Source organism: Echinops telfairi, unplaced genomic scaffold (genome assembly GCF_000313985.2).
Source record: "Echinops telfairi isolate 266 unplaced genomic scaffold, ASM31398v2 ScPeMD7_4;HRSCAF=17, whole genome shotgun sequence".
Lineage (NCBI taxonomy): Eukaryota > Metazoa > Chordata > Mammalia > Afrosoricida > Tenrecidae > Echinops > Echinops telfairi.
Genome location: NW_022103900.1, coordinates 30,352,717 through 30,372,189, shown reverse-complemented (window position 1 = coordinate 30,372,189; position 19,473 = coordinate 30,352,717). Strand labels below are relative to the sequence as shown.

Sequence of the window (19,473 nt, the reverse complement as noted above, 5' to 3'; positions counted from 1 at the left end):
CAAGTAAAGATTCACTTTAAAATTATCCCTATTAAATTGTGGTATAGAAAATTTCAAGAGGAAGGCAACAATTTTAGTAGCCATATGTGTGTAAAGCTTCATTCCAAAGGAGAAATGGAGAGGTGCTGTATCATCACCCTTCTAAAGATGAACATCACTATTTAAAATGCAATAATACACACACACATATATATATATTTCATTCTGAGGAATAGCAAAGAAAAAATAAAGCATCTGCAAAAATGGAAGTTATTGGCATATATTTAAATTTAGTTATCTAGCTAGATGTTTCTGTTACTGAAGCTTCAGGGTATATTAGCAAAATCTAAAACTATGACCTAAACATTTTTCTGAAAACCAGCAATAGGGAGACATTGCCCAAATCATCAAGTTCTTTGCACAAACTCGGAGAACTGGCTTATCTAGAGAATCCCTCCTTCAGTAACAGCAGGGGTAAGCAGATGGGCCATACTGTGTTTTACAATGCCCATAGGTTTTGGATTCTCTTTGAAAAGCTGGCAAAGAAATATGGAGGAGAAATTGACAAGATTTCATTTCTTGTGGATGTCATGTTCCTCAGTTAAGCAATAGCAGAAAGAAAAGGTTAACCATTTTCAGTAGGCAAAGGACAGATTGTAAGATCAAAACGGTGTGCAGAACATATTGAAAAATGATAAAAATAAATGGACTTATTGAAAAGCATTGCTTTTTAGGTTTAAAAAGATACAAAAGACAATAAAACAAGTCCTTCTGAAAAATAACCAATAACTTTTGTTCATCATCCAATAGTTGTTTATGATAATGTCAACTCTGAACTATATTCTGCACAAATTTGCCTAACCAATGCTATATATAAAGGAGTTTCGAAATCCAAGAACTAACCAATTATAGGGCCAGAATCCTGAAATTTATAGTTGATTAGTGGGCTTGAAAGTGTTCTATGAAGTCCAATTGAATCTCCCTAAAGAGAGAAATAACTCATTTGATTTTGGACCTTCCATTCCCGTAATAGGAAGTTTTACACTTATTGTGCAGAGCAGCTTAGATCATTTGAATGCATTCTTAATAATAAAGGCTGAACTAGTTTCTAAAGACCAACACATTGATAGCAGTGGCTGCATCAATTTATTGGCCATTCAATTTAAACTCTCAAGTAAAATGTACTCTTTGGTTGAACCTGAACCACTGAGGAAAAATCAGCCAGATGGCCAAGTTGTCGATTCGGCAGATACTACACTGCTTACTGGAATGAGTCAACGGCAAGGCGGATTAATTGATTTAGTCACATATTCAAAACTTTTGCTTCTTATCCCATTAAAAGTAGCACTAATGAGCGGTGGCTATGACCTTCCAGTGAGAAGCCACAAGTTCCACAACCCTTCAATATTTACCACCCAAATTTAATCTTTTTAATGGACACCTTAAAAGGGATCTGATAGAAAATACTAAAGAGCTGCTCAGATACGAAAACACTTAGGGAGGCTTTTGATTAATGTTGCATGATTAATCAATTGATTAATATAGTTTTCAATATAGATGTTAGGACACTGTCTACTTTAATCAACCATTCTGAAAATAGTGAAGATAAATGCCATACTTTTGCTTCTGCCAAAAAAAAAAAAGAAAAAAACGCCTTTCTTTAAGGGTTGTTAATTATGCCATAAGCCTTATTTACCACACACAAATTTTATCTAATGTTGACATTTTTATACATAGGGACCATTAATGAGATAAGTGGAATCCTTTTGGCAAAACCATATTTTAATCACTTTAATAATAATTTACTTAGCCAATCTATGGACCTTTTCCTTAATGAAAAATTACAATAGGATAATGCTGCAAAAATGCGTCAAAATCTCAGTTCTTCTTCTTATTTTTCAAGACTGTTTGTAATTTGTGATGATGCTTTCTACCATACTAAAACTGAAATCTTTATTCCAGTCAAAAATAATCACCCTGTAATTACCGTGACAAACTGCCCAAGCCGTATCATCGTGGCCATTTCAACTAATGATATTGTATTAGAATGCCTAGCACTAGACTTCAAATGGAAAATATAATTATGTGCATTAGTTTGTCTAAGCATTTATAAGATCACATATCCATCAGTGTTCAGGTCTCATAAAGAGAACCATATATCACTGTCACTGCGAGTTTTGTTATTGAAAGTGGGGGCCTTCACAAACTGAGCTTAAGATGTGTATCTTAAATTTCACTTGTTTTGTGGATGACTGAAATCCCTGTAAGTTAAACCAGCATAATTGAGAGGAGTTTTCCTCTGATGATGGAGAAAGTCTAGAGTGCTGGCCACATCACACTCTGACCAAATAGAAGATGCGCTTTGCCAGAGTTTGATTTTGCATGAAATCCTGAGGAAAGGGAAAGACATCAAAGGAAAGTGCCCACGTTGTTGACTCCATTGGCCTGTGCAAAGCAACAACTTGTGGACCGCAGCTTGCAGTCGGACTATACTTGCACACACTCTGCATGTCAATAATAGCTTAAGAAACAAACAAAACAAAAATTTTAAAAATTTAATTAAAGCAGAGGTTGGGGAGGGTAGAATTCTAAGGCAAATATAAATATGAGGTGTGGGTGGGCTGGGGCGGTTAAGGCCAAGGAAGGCAGTCTTTGAAAATTATGTTATGAATTTAAAGATGTTTAAAATGAATGGTTTCATTTAAAAGAAAATATTGGTAATTAACTTAGTAGCCTGGAAACTTGGTCATGACTGCACATCATAAATCATGTGACCTGGGGAATGTTGCTCAGGCTTTTTGTCCCCCAATTTTCTCATCTGCAAAATTAAAAGGCCAATAGATTGCTGAAGCCTTTCTGGCTTAACTTGCTATACTTCTGTTATCAAGGATCAATTTTAAAATGACCTGCTCTCTTTCTTCAAATAAAATAGGCATTACAAGCTGGAAACTATTCATAGATAAACAGATAATTCTTTAAAATTGGTTTCAGAAAGTAATCCATCAACAGGTGTACAAAGTTCCTCTCCTACCAGGAATACTTAAGTTACAAAATTTCATCTTCGAGGTGCTCAAATAGAATGTTTTCCCATCTCATGCTGTGTGTTCACTGACTGCAGGCAGTAGTCATTTATGTACGATTTCCTCCTGTAACGTGTCACCTATACATGATGCTGCCTAGGTGTTCAATTATTCTAGGATCCACAAACGCGTCTTCTCCTAGATCTGAAATGAAACAATTCACCTTTATCTGATGAAATGTAACACAGGTGAATTTATGAAAAGTGTTGCTCTCAACATTTTGGGCGATTTAAGTATTTTCTATGACAATGGAGGGCCCTCTGACCCCCTCTGGTTTCCCTATCGCTCTGAAGCAAGCCCGCAACATGCCTCCACTCCCCACTCTTCACTTCCAGTTCTGACAAAAACCATTCCTCCCACACTACTCTACGTCTATCCTGGCTCAATAATACATTGCAACGGCCACCCAGTAGACACAGGCAATACTCACAATTAAGGGGATTTATTAGGGAATTTGGGAGAAGGCTGCGACCTATTTCTGTAAAAAAGATGCAGTCTCAGAAACCCACCTGAGCAGTCCTCCGGGTTGATCTGAATCTGAATGGATTCTATAACAGTGGGTTGGGTTGGGTTTTTATTAGGGAAGTCAATAGGCTTTCAATACCCCATGTCAGCCTCAGCAAACAGTAAAGACACAGGCTTTGGTCCATGGCAAATCTGTTCTTCAGTCAGCAGCCAGGTGTCTTTCTGGTGCTCCTGGCCATGTGTTCTCTTGGCATTTGCCTCCAGAGGCCAGAATTCAGCCTGTCTGTCTCTCTAGCTCACAGCTCCATCTTCTCAGCTCAGGTGAGGAGAAGGTACCCTATAGTCTTGACCCTGTTCCTCCGAGTCTCTGGACTAAAGACTGATCTGGTCTCAGTGGCTTCCACCACTTCAGACACATCCTTGAGGCATCTCTGCTGTTGCTTCAAAGATGGTTCATCCTTATAGACAAGAGGATCATAGTGAAAAGAGACCAAGCCCTCTATTCGTGTACATATGTCCTAGCCCTGTTTGCAAGTTGTTGCTAGATGCCATCACTCTAGTTACAATCCATAACAGCCCTGGGCACCACAGAAGAAAACACTGCATGGTCCCACACCATCTTTTCAATCGATGCTATGCCTTAGCACAGTGTTGCATTAACACTGTCAATCCATCTCATTGAGGGCCTCCGTCTTTGCTTGCTGCCGCTCCACTTTACCAAACATGATGTTCTTTCCCAGTTGCTGGTATCTCGTGGCAATGTCTCCAAGGTATGTAAGATGAAGTCTTGCCATCCTTGCATCTAATGATCACTGGCCTATACTTCTTCTAAGACAGATCTGTTTGTCCTTTGAGCAGTCCACGGTATTTCAATAGTCTTCTCTAGCATGACAATTCAAATGTATCATTTTTCTTCAGTCTTCTTTATTCAGTGTCTAACTTTCACATACATATGAGGCAGTGGAAAATTTAATGACTTGGGTCAGGCTCACCGTAGCCCTCAAAAGTAACACCCTTGCTTTTCAATACTCTATAAAGATCTTTTGCAACAAGAAGGTCTGGTGCAGCAGATGCACCTAATACCATAATATGTCTTTTTATCTCTTGACTGCTGCTTCCATCAGCATTAACTCTGCATCCAGGAAGACAAAATTGTTGACAACTTCAACTTCTTTCCATTTATCATGATGTTACTTATTTGTCTAATTATGAGGTTTTTGGTCTTCCTTACATTGGTTTGTAGTCTATACTGAAGGCTGAAATTCTTGAACTTCATCAGCAAGTGCTTCAAGTTCTCCTCACTTTCAGCAAGCAACGTGATGCCATCTCCGTATTGAAGGCTGCTAATAAGCCTTCCCCAATCCTGCCGCATATTCTTCTTTGTGCAATCCAGCTTCTCTGAGGATTCGCTCAGCAGACAGTTTGAATAAGTATGGTGAGAAGATACAACCTTGATGCACACCTTTCCTAATTGCTATTTGCATAGTCCCATCTAATCAGTTGGTAGAGTTGGTAGACGGGCCATATTAAGAAATTTCACTCCACCATAGGTCAATTGTCCTGATCATTATACAATGTTTAGTGGCATCCTTGACCTGCAACCTCCAGTTTTAATAAAGTTTTAAAAAAATCTCCAGACATTGTCAAATGTCCCTTGGAGTGGAGGTGGGGGGCATCCTGTTTGTCTTAGAATAAACAACACAAATGACACTATCACCCTGGCCAAGTAAAAGCATAATCTCTCTCTAAAATCATGTATATATATTTAAAACATACCTCATGGTTATTGATTTTGTGGAATACTTCTATATCATGGCAGGTGGAAAGAAAAGTAATAATGTAAAGATTTTCTGGCATGAACGTATGCATTTTATGTGTTTTTAATTTCTGGGCCTGGGGATTTTTCGTAAATCCCATCTTTAAGAAGCATCTCTGATAGAAGAGGTGATTTAGCCCGATTTAAATTTAACTGGGAAGAAAAGGTCAAAGTGAAAGAAGTCAACAAACATTAAAGGAGGCACAATTTGCTTTCTCTACAAGGGCAATGGACTGATTATCATGACTACTTAACTCAATTAATTAAGGTCTATATGACGTTCATGTGACCTTAATATAATATCATTATAATAAAAGGGTCTAAATCTCTTGAACACATGTGCACATATACTTCCACTTCACATTTTTAACTTCACCATGTCATCATTATAAACTAGGAACTATCATTCCTATTTTATAGACTACAAAACTGAGGTTTAGGAAGGGAAATGCTGCCATTGATTGGTAGAAATAACATTCAAATCCAGGTTTTCTAATTCATTGACATGTGATCTTCATCACTGCTCTGAATCTATTGTGCACAAATATAAATTGTATTTACTACAAATATCATTGTATTTACGAGTGGTCACCTTACTATATCTCAGCTATCTTCATACCCAAAAACCAAGGTAAAAAATAATTTTATAATCTAAATGTTTATGTTGTAGAATCCTGATTCATGAATAGGAGATTATAAAGAAAAATCAATCAAACATCTTTTCTTTCTTTTTTCTCTACTTAAAGTCATTATCTACCAGTTCAAAGTCTATAGACATGCTGGTGGACTCTATGAAATGTTGCAGCATTAAAGTCATTATTATTAAATCCCTAAATTCCAGAATTTAATTTGGCATTTCCCTGAGGCATTTGCCTCGAGCTTCATTTTTTACTTTATGAGATGTGGCAGGTCTATGGGCCCTATAGAATGTGACAGTCATCTTAAAGGCTGTTGTCAAAGAATCATGTCTGCCATTGTAGACGGACATTTCTTTATTCTCAGTAGGAAATGTCACTACTCCTTTGACAACCTCATGCTATGTTACCATTAAGTAACACTTAGTAAAATTCAGCCTACATTGTGTTATTTCCATGTTTTGGCACCGTATACATTTGTCGATGCTTTCATCTCAAAAGCTGAGCAATATTGCTTGCTGTATTTTGGTGCCAGCGTAGATTCAAGCCATCCAAACAAGCCTGTGTATTTGAACTGACAGAGAGTAAATGATTTGCATCTGGCATAACTGATGGCGGTGTCAAAACCTTGGCATATGATTCATTGGTAAACATATTCCTTTAGCTGCCTAGCCACACAAGCCCAATTTCCTAGCAAGGGATGAAGCCAGATCATTGCCAGAATAAGGCAAAATATTTTATACAGATAATTCAAGAGATTATTTTGCTCTGACAGAAAACAAGGGGGAAAAGTGGTAGTGTTTTTCTCATTGATGAGACATAAGACAATTTTTCAACCTTCACTGCAGAAATTAAATTTCATGCAAAAATGCCTTTCTGACAACTATGGGGTTGATGAACTAGTAAGAATAATCACAAACAGCAAGCTAAAAAAATTAGTCTAATCTACAATTCCAAAATGTAATTGGTAAAAATGTGTTTGAATGAGGCCAGGGCTAAAGCGATGGCAAAGACATAATTTAGCCTTAAGACCTTAAAAAATGTACTTAACTCTCCAAACCTCCTAAAACAAATAGCTGCGCTACTAGATACTATTCTTAATTCGTGATGGACTTCCTATTTGAGGAGGGTTTTTACATTAGTATCCTTTTAAGCTATATAAACTCAATGGAATTATATGCTAATCCTTTCATTCCAGTTCTTTAGGAATTTGCACAAGTAATCAGGCTGACAATTGCCAATGGCATTGATTCCAAGTTATCAAAGAGCAGGACTAAATTAAATATTGCATCAAGGAATTACTATGTGTCATACAAGGGAAATCAATTTTAAAACAATCTAAATTAAATACAACACTCTTGCCATTAAAATAGAGTCATCATAATATAATCTTTCTTTGGTAATTTAGGTGAATTTTCAGTATCTTGTGACTCTAAAAATAGCTATTGCGCACTTACTCTTGTGACAGACACTGTGAAAAGCAGAGGATCTGGAACAATGATGATTACGATGTGATCCCTGCCTCTACTGAGCTCAGAAGCCAGGGGAGATATGTAAGAAATTCACCTTAATAAGAACTAAGATCATGAGACACACTCTTGATATTGATATGGACATGTGGAATGATAAACCTTCACTGGGTCATTTCAATGAAGGCTTCACTAGCCCTGTGATGGTGATGATGATATCTCAGATACATTTTGAAGAATGAATCAAAACGTTCCTCTGTAGAAAGAACATGTGGAATCAGGAACTGGTTCATAGGGAGAAAGGGCAGATAAAGAACAAAGAAAAGTTAAAGAATGAAACCCAGGAAGAAGCATTGTGAGGAGAAAAACCATGAGCAGCAAAGCAGTTTCATATAAATATAATAAATATACTGGTTGAGAAGAGGAATGTGGAGAACTTGATTTGATTTCATTATTTTCTCTTTTTTTTAAACCTATGACAAGCCAAATTTCTGATGTTGAAGTAAACCAGGATAAAGGAGGAGTAAAGGGTTAGAATTGTAAAATGTTATAATATTTGCTATGGGAAATAAAAGAGTAAGGTAGGTAACCAATCAATGGCAGTAAGACAATATTAAAACTTCAGTTAAGTTGAAAAGAGATTTGTAATGATGCTAATACATACATTGCTTTTGCTTTCAATATGAAATGGAAGTCAAAAAAGCAGATAATGGGATTGCCAACTATAAAATACTGGCAGGACAGGTATGACAGAGAAATATGAGCTATGAGGGAAGGAAGAGAGTGTTACGTGGCTGATAAAATTATGTGAGCGGAATGGGAAAGAAAGTCCTAGGAAAGAGCTAAAGAACCACTACACCTAGTGACTAGGTCAAGGTGGGAGCAGCTGAGAGGATAAATAGAACATTATGGATAGAGGATGGAGTTAAAAAAAAAAAAAGGTTTAATTTAATGTGCTTAAGAACCAAGTAGCAGTTTTAAATAATAGATGCAGGGATTTTGAGTGTGTTAGTCTGGACTAGTTTGTTAGTTCTCTCGTATGTTGACTAGAGAAACAAACCCAGAGACACTCGTGTAAGTGAAAGGGAGACCTTTATATCAAAGAGCAATTGTATACTGAGAAAGCATCCCAGCTCAGCCCACATCAAGTCCACAAGGCCATTGTTAGCCCATATATCCGATAGTAGTCCATAAATCCCTCTTCAGACTCATGTTGCCACTTGCAATAATGTTGAATGCAGGAAGATCACAGGCTGGTGGGTGAAAACTCTTGTGGATCCAATGGCAGTGGAAGCATCACAGAGCTGTCTCCACTGATTTCCCTTGCTTGGCTCGCTCAGGTCCCAGCATAGCTCCACATGGCTTATTCACAGGAAGAGGAAGGCAGAGAATGTATTCCACTTCCAGGTAGAAAAAGATAAAATTCCCAGAATCCTCATGAGAAGGCCAATGCCCGGATGCATCATCAGGCTGTGACCTGATTGACACAAGATTATGTAACTACCACAGACTGGACTGTTGTGGCATAGAACAGTTAGATCTTCCCCAAATCGGGAGATACCTAGAAAAATAGCATTTCTCAGTTTTGCAGTGTAACGTGAGAAGATTTATGTAAGTCACAATTTAGACACTTCTGTAAAAACATGAAAATTTGATTCACGTGTTTGTTTTGCATGGTATCTTTCGAAACCACATTTGAAAGAGGACAGAGTCACAGGATGGACGTTGCTTCAAAGGTACTTGCAGATCAGGAACAACCATTTTGGTCAATGTTGGCTTAGTCAATACTGAAGATAATAAAATCTGTATTGGAGACACTTCAAGTGGATGTTTTGGCAAACACCATAATAATATTTTCAAATTTTATGGTATAAATAACAAATGAGCTAATATAATGTGTATCCTTGTAATACCATTATGTACACAAGTAATCTGAAAATAGTTATCTTATATTTTTATATGAAATAATTTGAGGATTTATAAAAGAACATGTATAGTGATGAATACGACATTTAGAGAATCGGAGAGATGTTTAATCAAGGTTTGTTGTTGTTGCACAGATCTATAAATTATCATGCTTGGTTACAAGTTCATTTTCACGTGCCTATGCATTCATTCGGTGAACTTTACAGGGAATGCTTTGTACAAGCACTTGTTCAGACACTGAGGACACAGAATATATCAGACAGAGTTCTTAATTTCCAAGAGTCCTCCCACACTAGGGTGATATCTTAGTTTTACGTGTGAAAGAGGGTTTGAGTAAGCTATAAGTTGTAGTCTAGGCTCATTTACTTACCCCAGTACCATTCCTAGCTGCATTTAAGCATATTTTTCCCGTTCTGTTTTCACTAGCTCTTTAGTCATATAAAACAAAGCCACTGTGTTTAAAAAATGCAAGTCGCTCAGCCATTCTTCCTTTTAGCCTCTTAAGTGGTTTTCTAAGGGTATTTTACAGCGTGTTCCTCCAGATAAAAGGAGAGAACATAAAAAAGGCAGCCTCTAAAGCTTTCTCTTTTCACTGAGAAGAAAAACACTGCGTGTAAATGCTAATGGATCCTGTTTGCATAAACAGAATAAGAAGCAATGAAAAATTGTATTCCTTCACCCTCAGAAGTGGCAAAAAGAAAAGAAAAGAAAAGTCTCTACTTCTACTTCTCACTAACTTGAGGAGGCCTGGTGGTGCAGTGGTTATACATTGGTCTGCTCCCTTGTAGACCAGCAGTTCAAAACCACCAGCTTCTCAGTGGGAGAAAGACAAGGCTTTCTACTCCCATAAAGAATAATCACCATGAGTTGGAATTGACTGTCAGTGAGTTTGGTGGGTGTTTTTTTTTTTGGGGGGGGGTGCTTCTCACTAACTTAAGGAACCTTGGTTGTGTAATGGGTTACACTTAGAGCTGCTATTTGGATCAGTTCAAACCCACCAGCCATAACATAGGATAAAGATGAATCTTTCTACTTCTATAAATATTGATAGCCTTGGAAACGCAAAGGGTCAATTCTTAGTGCGCCCTATGCAGTCACTATGAGTTGGAATCAACTAGATGGCAGTGTGTGTGGTTTGTTTTGGGCTCCCACTAACTTGCCACACTCTACAGTATTCTCGTCCCAACCTCCCACTTTCCTTTGGGGCACGAGTCCTGAGGAAATTGAGGAGAGTGTAGCTTGGCAAATAGTGACAGAGAGACTCGCAATCATATCTGTGAGCTTCGAGGAAGGAAGAGAAATTCTGATGGTTGAGGATTATTCAAAATGACAGAGAGTTGAAGTCCAAGTTGAAAATAGCAAGTGCTTTGTAGTCACGGATATTAGAAGTAGCCACTCAAACAACTCAAAAACAAGCTCATTACCATCAAGTCAATTCTGACTCAAAGTGAGTTTCCAGGACAAGGTAGACATGCCCCTGTGGGAATCTGAGCTGAAACTCATGAGGGTTTGATGGGCCTTGGATTGCCCACCAAATGGAACTCCATCCTGACAAACCACCCATCCTTCTGGTGGCTGGCAAGGATGACATGGAGATGTGCGAGCTCAGTCTCGAAGAAACAGGCCTCACTCGGAAGCGCGGGGCCGAGATTTTGCCAAGACAGTTTGAAGAAATTTGGGAGCGCTGTGGAGGAATCCAGTATCTTCAGAATGCGATCGAGAGCAGGCAGGCAAGGCCCACCTATGCCACGGCCATGCTGCAGAATCTGTTAAAGTAAACCTTGTCGCGAAGGCGTGTGCCCAGATATTCCACCATTCCATGATCATGTTAGAGCTACTCCTACAAAGTGAACAGATTTTACTAATCATGGGTTTTGTTAATTTGTTTAAGGTTAATTGTGGTAGTGAATTTCGGACCTAAAGCTTATTTTCCACCGTCTCTCTCAAACCTCCCGTTATGATCACACTTAGTACCCGGACGGATTCTGGCATTTCTCACCCTTTGCCAACCGACCACCATAAGTACACTCCTCATGATTGTTCTCAAAAAATTAAATTTAAAAAGTTCTAATACTTATCTTTTAAGGATGACATAGTACCATATAACTGGAATAATGAAACCTAAATTTAATTTTTTTAATAAGAATTAGGGCCCCTAAAATGACCAGGTCACTAATGTTTTGGTTTGGAAAGCTGTTTAATTTCTTCATTCTTTCAGAAATTCATGGACATTTCCCCAAAGGCAGAAGTTTTGATATTTTTTCCCTCTTTCATAACATATCTTAGTCTGAGTGAAACAATTTTTTCTAAGGTCTAGAATTCTAGAAAGGACATTTGTGTGCTTGATATACTCTGTAATAAAGGAAGTACTTGTAGTATCCTGCATAGATGTTTTTTTCTTATCTAGTACAGTTTTGCTGTAAAGTTGTTCTTTTTATGTTGGACCAAAAAAAAAGTAAATTCAGATAATTTAAAATACCTGAAAGTTTTTAAATAACTTTTGTTTAGAATAGGTAACAGATTTTTGGTGGCACTGTGATTTAACTTTACGAAATTCAAATAGTTTTTCAATTTCATCTCAATTAAAATTTAGTATCAGAATATTGTCCAAGTTGTTTCATGTGTATACGCTAGTGTTCTTCTTCAAACCTTCGTTGTTGTTTAATTCCTACAGTCTTCATTGGCCTTTGAGATTTGAGTAATCGTAGAGCTCTTTTATAAACTTTGTAATTCACAATCCTGTACGTAGTAATTGCTTGTTTCACTAAACCAAAAACCTATGAAAAGAAGTTTTCTTTGTGTGCTGTTAATTGTGATCAAATGTCAGCTGTTTCAAGCCTAATATTAAGACTTTCTTCTTAGGAATTTGGAGACAAAATGCATCATGGAATTGTGTTGACATAATTCTGCAAAGTCTTGTTTGTGTTTTAGAATAAAATAGAAAATAAAATGCAGGAGATGTAGTCCGGCCGCGTGGCCGCGTGGTACTCGTCGATGAGCTCCTGCACCACCTCCCGGGACGTGTCCAGCTCGTCGAAGTTCTCCTTGAAGATGTCCTCCTTGCGGAACTGCTCCAGGAAGGCCTCCCGCTTCCGCAGCTTGTCGTACTGGCGGCAGGTCCGCTCGAAGAGCGAGGAGATGCTGGTGTGGTTGGCCATCATAAGCCCGCTGACCCGGTGGGCTGAGGGCAGGTAAGGAGACTTCCGAGACAGGGCCACCTGGATGCTGGCCGGGCCCCAGGGGATGAAGTTGGCCAACTTGCGTTCCCGGATCCTCTGCAGGCTCTTGTGCACCTGGGGTGGGCACAGGCCAGGGAGTGGTGCGGGCAGCCTCTCCCCTGGCCCTGTGGGGTTGTTAGGCAGAGAATGACCTGGGAGGGGCCTCCCCTACCTGGGTGGGGTCCACCTCGCCCTGGATGATGTTGAGGATGGCGATGTAGCAGTGGTTGGTCTGGCGGTCCCGGCCTGTGGACACCATCACGTTCTTGGGCTGCAACAGCCGCCTCATGACATCCAGGACTGTGGTCTTCCTCACACTGGCCACGGACTGGTCGGTGGTCAGGGGGGTGTAGCCGGTCATGAGGAAGTGCAGCCTCGGTGTGGGGATGAGCGAGGCGATGAGGCCGATGAGGTCGTTGTTCATATAGCCGGGATAGCGCAGGGTGGTGGTGCTGGCCGACATGATGGTGGACACCAGCTGGTTGATCTGGGAGAAGGATGGGTTCTGAATGTGCAGGCGGTCGGTGGCGATGCGGTTCAGGGCCGTGTTGTCCAGCACCACCTCCAGACTGTCACTGCCGTCCGCCTCCCGGTCTATGATGTCAAAGATGTCCTCGTGGATCTTCTCCCCCTGGGAGAATCCGCTGGCCCAGTTGTTGCCCGCGCCGCCGCCATGCTCCGACAGATAGATGTTCTCCGGGTTGTACAGCTTGGCATAGGGGGAGTTGAGGATGGAGTGGATCACCCGGGGCTCCAGGTCCAGCAGCACCGCCCTGGGGATGTAGTGTTCATCGTCTGCCTGGTAGAAAAAGACGTCTTTTCGGTCTGTGCCTTCAGTGGCGAACTCCTCCACGATGCCCTCGGGGCTGATGCCATGCTCGGCGCAGAGCTGTTTCCAGAACTCGAACCCAATCTGATTGCCACACTGGCCCAACTGCAGGGTGATGATTTCCCGCGGCATAGTCCTCCGAGTCCCGCCCCGCCGCCGCCGTCCCCAAACAAGCCGCGCGCGCGACGCCGTACGCCAAGCGTAAGTCTAAGCTTTCTCCTGTGGAAGAGTTGGCAGTTTCAAACTAACTTGAGGTGAGCAGACCAAAGCACTACAACACCGGGGATCCCGTACTCCGTATGGTGGGGGAAAAATTGCTTAAATTTGTCTCTTGTCTATTTCTCTAGCGATCTCAAATTCTAAACTCATTGGCATCAAGTCATTTCCACCTCTCAGTGACCCTATAGGATGCAGTAGATCTGTACCGGTGGGCGGCAAGGCTGAAAATCTCTATGAGATCAGAAAGTCTCCTCTTTCTCCCCTGGAGCAACTGGTGGGGTCGAACCACTGACCTTGCAGTTAACAGCCCAATACATAACCTCCTACCTCACCAAGCAGGTAGCCATTTCTCTATAACCGCCACCAAATGATTAGGTGGAAACAGGCAAATAAAGTAAGAGTACTCTAACGTGAGGGTTGATCACTTTTGCTATTACTGTGAGTATCAGGAAGTCTTCACAGAAGCAAGAAGAGAAAATCCCGGAACCATCAAGGAAGAAAAATCACCGGTGGGGAGCATACAAGATACTAGTCTGAAATGGTGGCAGCAGTAGAGGCTACTATATGGAGACCAGGTGTAATAGTCTGGGTAGACTCGAGAAACAAATTGATAGACACTAACATGTGTATAAGAAAGAGCTTTCTATACAAGAGCAATTGAATATTGAGAAACTATCCCAGGCCATTCCAGATCAAGTCCATAAGTCTGATAGTAGCTCATATGCCCAATACCAATCTACAAATTCCTCTTCAACTCACGCAACACATACAATGACAGGAAATGGAGGAAGGTCATCAGCCAGTGGGTGGAAAGTCTTGTGGGTCCGGTGGCAATGGAAGCATCTCAGCACTGGCAGGGGTCTCCAGGTGGCTCCTTCCATTCCAGGGCTCTAGAGGTGCTCTGTAAGTCTTGTTGACAGGAATGTCTTGCAGAGTGTGTCCATATCCCACCTCAAATGAGCTATTTATCTCCTTAACACCTCCAAATGTGGTCATCAAGCTGTGACCAGATTGACAGGCTAAACTCCACCCCTGTACTCTTAAGTCTCAAATTGGCAATAGATAATGTAACTACCACACCAGGAGACAGAGTGAAGAAGTCACGCTGAGACAGGCCAGAGAGCTGCACTGCTGGGCCTATCAGACCATGAGGCAGAGTGTCAAGCAGGCTTCCTGGCCCAAGGAGGTAGAGGGCAATGGACCATGTGACTAAGAAACTGAGGACCAGAGAGAGACTTCGTTGCTGTCTGAAGAGAAGCTCTGCTTTCAACAAAGACCGCAGCCTTAGTTCTACTCTCACACCCCTGCATTGTCATGCGTCTGAGCCAATTTGACAGTAATTGAAACATGTGATATTAGCTTCTTTAAGCTAGCAGGAAATATGAGGGAAATGGGGTGACATGTATAGTGGAGTCCTCTGTATAATCTTTGCAACTTTTCTGTAAACTAAAGCTTTCCTGAAAGTAAAAAAAGTTAAAAAGAAAATTCAAGCAAGCCACAGCTACATGTGTCTAATAAGAATAAAGTTTATTTATTGGCAGTAAGATTTTCCAAGATAATATTTTAAAGAATAGGGAGCCTGCACTTGCATTTAGGTATGTCTTCAGATGTGGTTTAAATATTGCCTGATAGTCTGTAGACTTTTGAAGTTGATCCAGACACGTGAGAGATAGTATGTTTTGGGGGTATTAGCAGGGGACTCTAGATTTGAGTATAGACCCACTGTCCCCTATCTGAACTCGGTGTCACCAAATGTATTATGGAACTGCTCAGATAGTTTTTAGTAGTTGGGGGACAAACTATAAAACATCCCATACAAGGTCTGGAACAGCACCTTGTAATGGGATTTACTAAGAATTCTGTGGTGAAATTATGAATATCCCTGCAAATGAGCTGAAGAGTCTGTCTTCATTAAGTTATATCCAATTTTCCCTACACATAGGCATATCTTTCAGTTTTCATAGCTTTAAGGATTTAGTATCTCAGATATGGGCTTGTGAGCCTAAGTAGGACAGAGGAAAAAATCCCTGAATTATTGTCAGTCAACATTTGCTTTATTTTCTGTCCTATATACAAGTTTGTATCAGGGGAATTATTTTCATCTCAAACGTAGCAAATAAATGTACTCTATTTTCAGTCTTTATAAAGAAAAAGGCAAAACATAAAAGCTAAGTAACCTCTCCCTGTTCTAGCCGTGCTGTGTGTTTTGTCCTGGGATTAGTTACTTGCTTTCTTTTGTTTGTTTTGGTTTTTTCTTCTATTTTCTAAGTGTGTCACATACAGGCTTTTCTTGCTATAATGAAAAGGAAAAAAACAAAAAGGCAGGTCACTATATTTACCTAAATTTTAACATAGTTATCTTATTTTTCCAAACAAGAAAAAAAGTTCTTATTCACAAATAGGTTTTACTTCTCCTTTGAGGTTTGGCCTCCACAGTTAACAATAGTGAGCCCACTGAACATTTCAATTTGAATAATTTTAAGATGCTTGATTTTGCCTTCTTCATAAATAAAATTAATTTAGAAATAGCATTATTGAAACCAAGCATTCTTTCTAAACTTAGAATTCCAGATGTTTTTAGTCGCTGCCTATGACATTTCCACAGTCAGAATAAATTGTGTTTCCAGAGTAATGTAATAGATAGAAGTGCTGAATAAATCTCGTGCAGTTGAGATGACAAAATTAACATGCTGATGACATTTTAATGTTTCAATATAATCAAGGGGGCATGGATCATGCCTCCACCAGTTCTAATATAATTCTATTCTTTAATCTTCTTCCAAGATGAATAAAATATAGATAGATTTCAAAAAGTATATAAGCAGAGTGTTCTTCTGTCTCCAGGCAAGCGATTTCAGTTGCATTAAAGGAACCATTTAGGTCCCTATTTGCCAGTAGATATCCCACCAACACAATTGTGCAATATATAAAGGCCCTGGGTTAAGGACAAACATTGTGTTGCCTCTATTCTGGACAGGGCGTTGTTCTCAATGCTTCTGCTACCATGACTCTTTTGCATTTAAGTGCAACGTCTCCTTATGTAAACAGGGAAAATAATCATTTTGGTTTTCTGAGTCTCTGAAGTGAACAGCTGCTGCCGGTCTACTCTCACAAAAACAGATGAATAAATAAATAAACTTCTTGGGCCAAAAACGAGAGAAAGAAGACAAGTATCTAATAGTAAAAATGGAGAAGGCATCTTTTTTAAAGAAACATAAAATGCAGACTGAACTCTTAAAGACAGACGAGGAAAACCCAAAATCACACTGTGGTTTTGCATGGCTGTTGAAGATCTGGGTTGCTGCTGACAAAGGGCTTGGCTCCCTGCTAGGAGAACTGGGGAGGAGCGTGGAAGAAAAGCAGCAGGACGGCATTGACTCTTTCCTCCTTCTCTGCCGGGCAGTGTGATTAAGAGACTGAACTGAGGAGAGCAAACGGCATGGGCTTGCGGGAAGTCTAACATCGGAGGGCACAGATCAAACAAGTGCTTCCTGAGCACTCTCCACGTCAAGCAAGTATAGGGACAGAATGACCGTTATTGCTAAGCTCTCTGTTAAATGGTCTATTTTAGAGCAAACTGATGTTTTCCAAGGAAAAGCTCTTTAAGACACATAACACATTAACCTGATGAAAGAAATGCCCTAAATCAGCGGTGGGTCAGGCTGACTTTCAAAAGTAGAACACTAGGCCTTTCTTCCTTGACTGTTTTCATGTGAAGCTTCTACGGAAGCCTGTTCAAGCGCTTAGTCACCACGAGCTTCCATTGACCAACATGTCGTGACTGCCCAGGAGATCATTGAGCTGGGTCTACCACATGAGAGGCAAGAATGCTAACAGCGGATCACCAGTGATCCTGTTTTCCCTAGCATATACTAGGAAATCTAACAGGACAGATTGAACCAAACATGGGGCTGGAAAGAATTTTCCCAAGAGTATCTTTCCCACATATTTTTTTGTCTGTCACTTCCAACAAAGGGATATTTCTAAAACACAAATTCGCGTGCATGAAATCTTGCACTATCTCCCAATTTTCCAATGCCCACCCCAACTCTAGAGGAAGATTGGCCTACCTCTCTGCTGTCCATCCGAATACTGTATTTCTCTCAGCTGAGGGGTTCAGCTATATTAAAAATAAAAATCCTTTTCAGAATGGCTTTCCTAATGAGGTAACTGATTATCCTGCCCTGGAGTTAGTGCGAACACAGGCAGGGCAAGGACAATGCCTGGAGGGTATCAAGAAGTGGAATTCTCCTTTTTCTTGGGCCTGTGATCTTGTGACAGTTTCCCCCAGAGGTTTTAAGGTCACTACCAAAAGTAATTGGGGATTTATGTTTCTTGTTCATCTCTGTCAAGAGTCAGCAGGTGGAGAAGGAGAAAGAGAAGGAAATGAGAGCGAACAGAAGAGGGAGAAGGAGTGAACGAGTCTCTCACCATAGAACATCAGAAATGAGTCTCATTAGTTCCTTGATGGCACCTTCCAGGCAAGCATTGGATTCTTAACGGAATGATTGGGGGTTCAAACCCACCAGACACTTCACAGGACAAGATGAGGCTATCTAGTTCTTTAAAGATTTGCAGTCTTTGAAGCCCTATATAGTGTCCCTATGAGTCAGAATCAACTTGATTGCAGTAGGTTTGGAGATGAATGGCTTTGGCTCAATCTCAGAACAATTAACAATTGGCATCAGAACACAGATAGCTGATTGATTTAGACTAATTTGTACCTTCCCCCATAGTGGAAAATGATATGCTTACATGGACAACATGGAAGGTCTGTCAGCACAGAGGAAGGAGAAATGGCTGTAGAACCAACAGTTTCACATGTACCCTGGAATTGTGTCACACAAAATGCCTTTTCTTCTCGTGTAAACTGATGTCTTTTTCTTTGTGATTTTGTGCAAGATTTATCATTTTTTTACTTGTATTTTTGTTGCTCATTTGTTTGGACAGACCCTACCCTTTCAGTCTCTTAGATAGAGTCGACTTGTGGGAAAAAACCTTCCTTTCCCCTTTTTTTAACCCATGGATAAAGTCAAGCCTACTGCTCTGTTACACCTGCCACGTGTACAAAATCACTGAAGCTCTCTCTCTCTCATATATATATATATAAAAGCACTTCTGGGAAAAAAGTACTCTTCCTGTTCTACTATTGTGCTTTGAGTGCTGAACAGTGAGGTTAAAATAAATATTTAATGAAAGGACACATAGATATGGTTTGGACTGTGCATAGACATCAAGAGACCGAAAAGTGGCCCTGGAGCCAATCTGAGAGGCCTCCCTTTACTTGCATCGGGAGGCCCAAGATTCCTGACAAACAGACTGTGTCCAAGGGCAGTCCATTAAACAGCAAACGGTTCACTGAGGAGGCTCTTCGTGGGGGCTCTTTGCATGCCAGTTAGACTACTTTGAGGGAGGTAGATCTACTGAAACCATGATATTAGGTATCTGAAGCTCACTGATTGCTTCCTGCGGTTGTGTGTCTAGGACAGTCATGTTCTGATGAGGGGGGAGAAGTATTAGAACCCTGGCCACTGTGCTTCACCTTGGCCATCTTGGAGGAAGGGGCAGGGGAGCCAAGGACACATGGGGATGCTCACTTAGCTAAAATGTGCCCATTTCAGAGCATTAACTAGTGTGTCTCTCCAGACACAAAAGGCAAGTGTTTTGATTTGGGTTTTATTCGTGTCTCTGGCTTACAAAAAACTGACATTCTAAAAATGCACTTAAAACAAATAAGGTGGTCAATATAACATTTGTGACCACTTCCGAGTTAAAGTGAATTGAAAAAAATGTAAATTCTTAGGTGGCTATTTGAAACAGAGGAAAGGGAAATTATC

The 19,473-nt window shown here is 40.3% G+C and overlaps 1 protein-coding gene across 1 annotated transcript; it reads right to left on the bottom strand.

Annotated features, from left to right (window-relative positions):
• Positions 1-12,297: 12,297 nt before the first annotated feature.
• LOC101637951 (tubulin gamma-1 chain-like) lies at positions 12,298-13,565 on the bottom strand. Its single transcript, XM_004703939.2, has 2 exons — positions 12,761-13,565; positions 12,298-12,663 (listed from the first exon to the last, which is right to left on the bottom strand). Exons 1-2 carry the CDS (start codon positions 13,547-13,549, stop codon positions 12,298-12,300), a joined length of 1,155 nt encoding a protein of 384 aa, XP_004703996.1. The 5' UTR covers positions 13,550-13,565.
• Between the last annotated feature and the right edge of the window lie 5,908 nt (positions 13,566-19,473).

Bases quoted from the DNA above. Each gene is read 5' to 3' on its own strand.
- LOC101637951 (XM_004703939.2), bottom strand. From the start codon at position 13,549: ATGCCGCGGGAAATCATCACCCTGCAGTTGGGCCAGTGTGGCAATCAG. The intron at 12,664-12,760 runs GTAGGGGAGGCC...TGCCCACCCCAG, and splicing joins GCGAGGTGGACCCCACCCAG to GTGCACAAGAGCCTGCAGAG.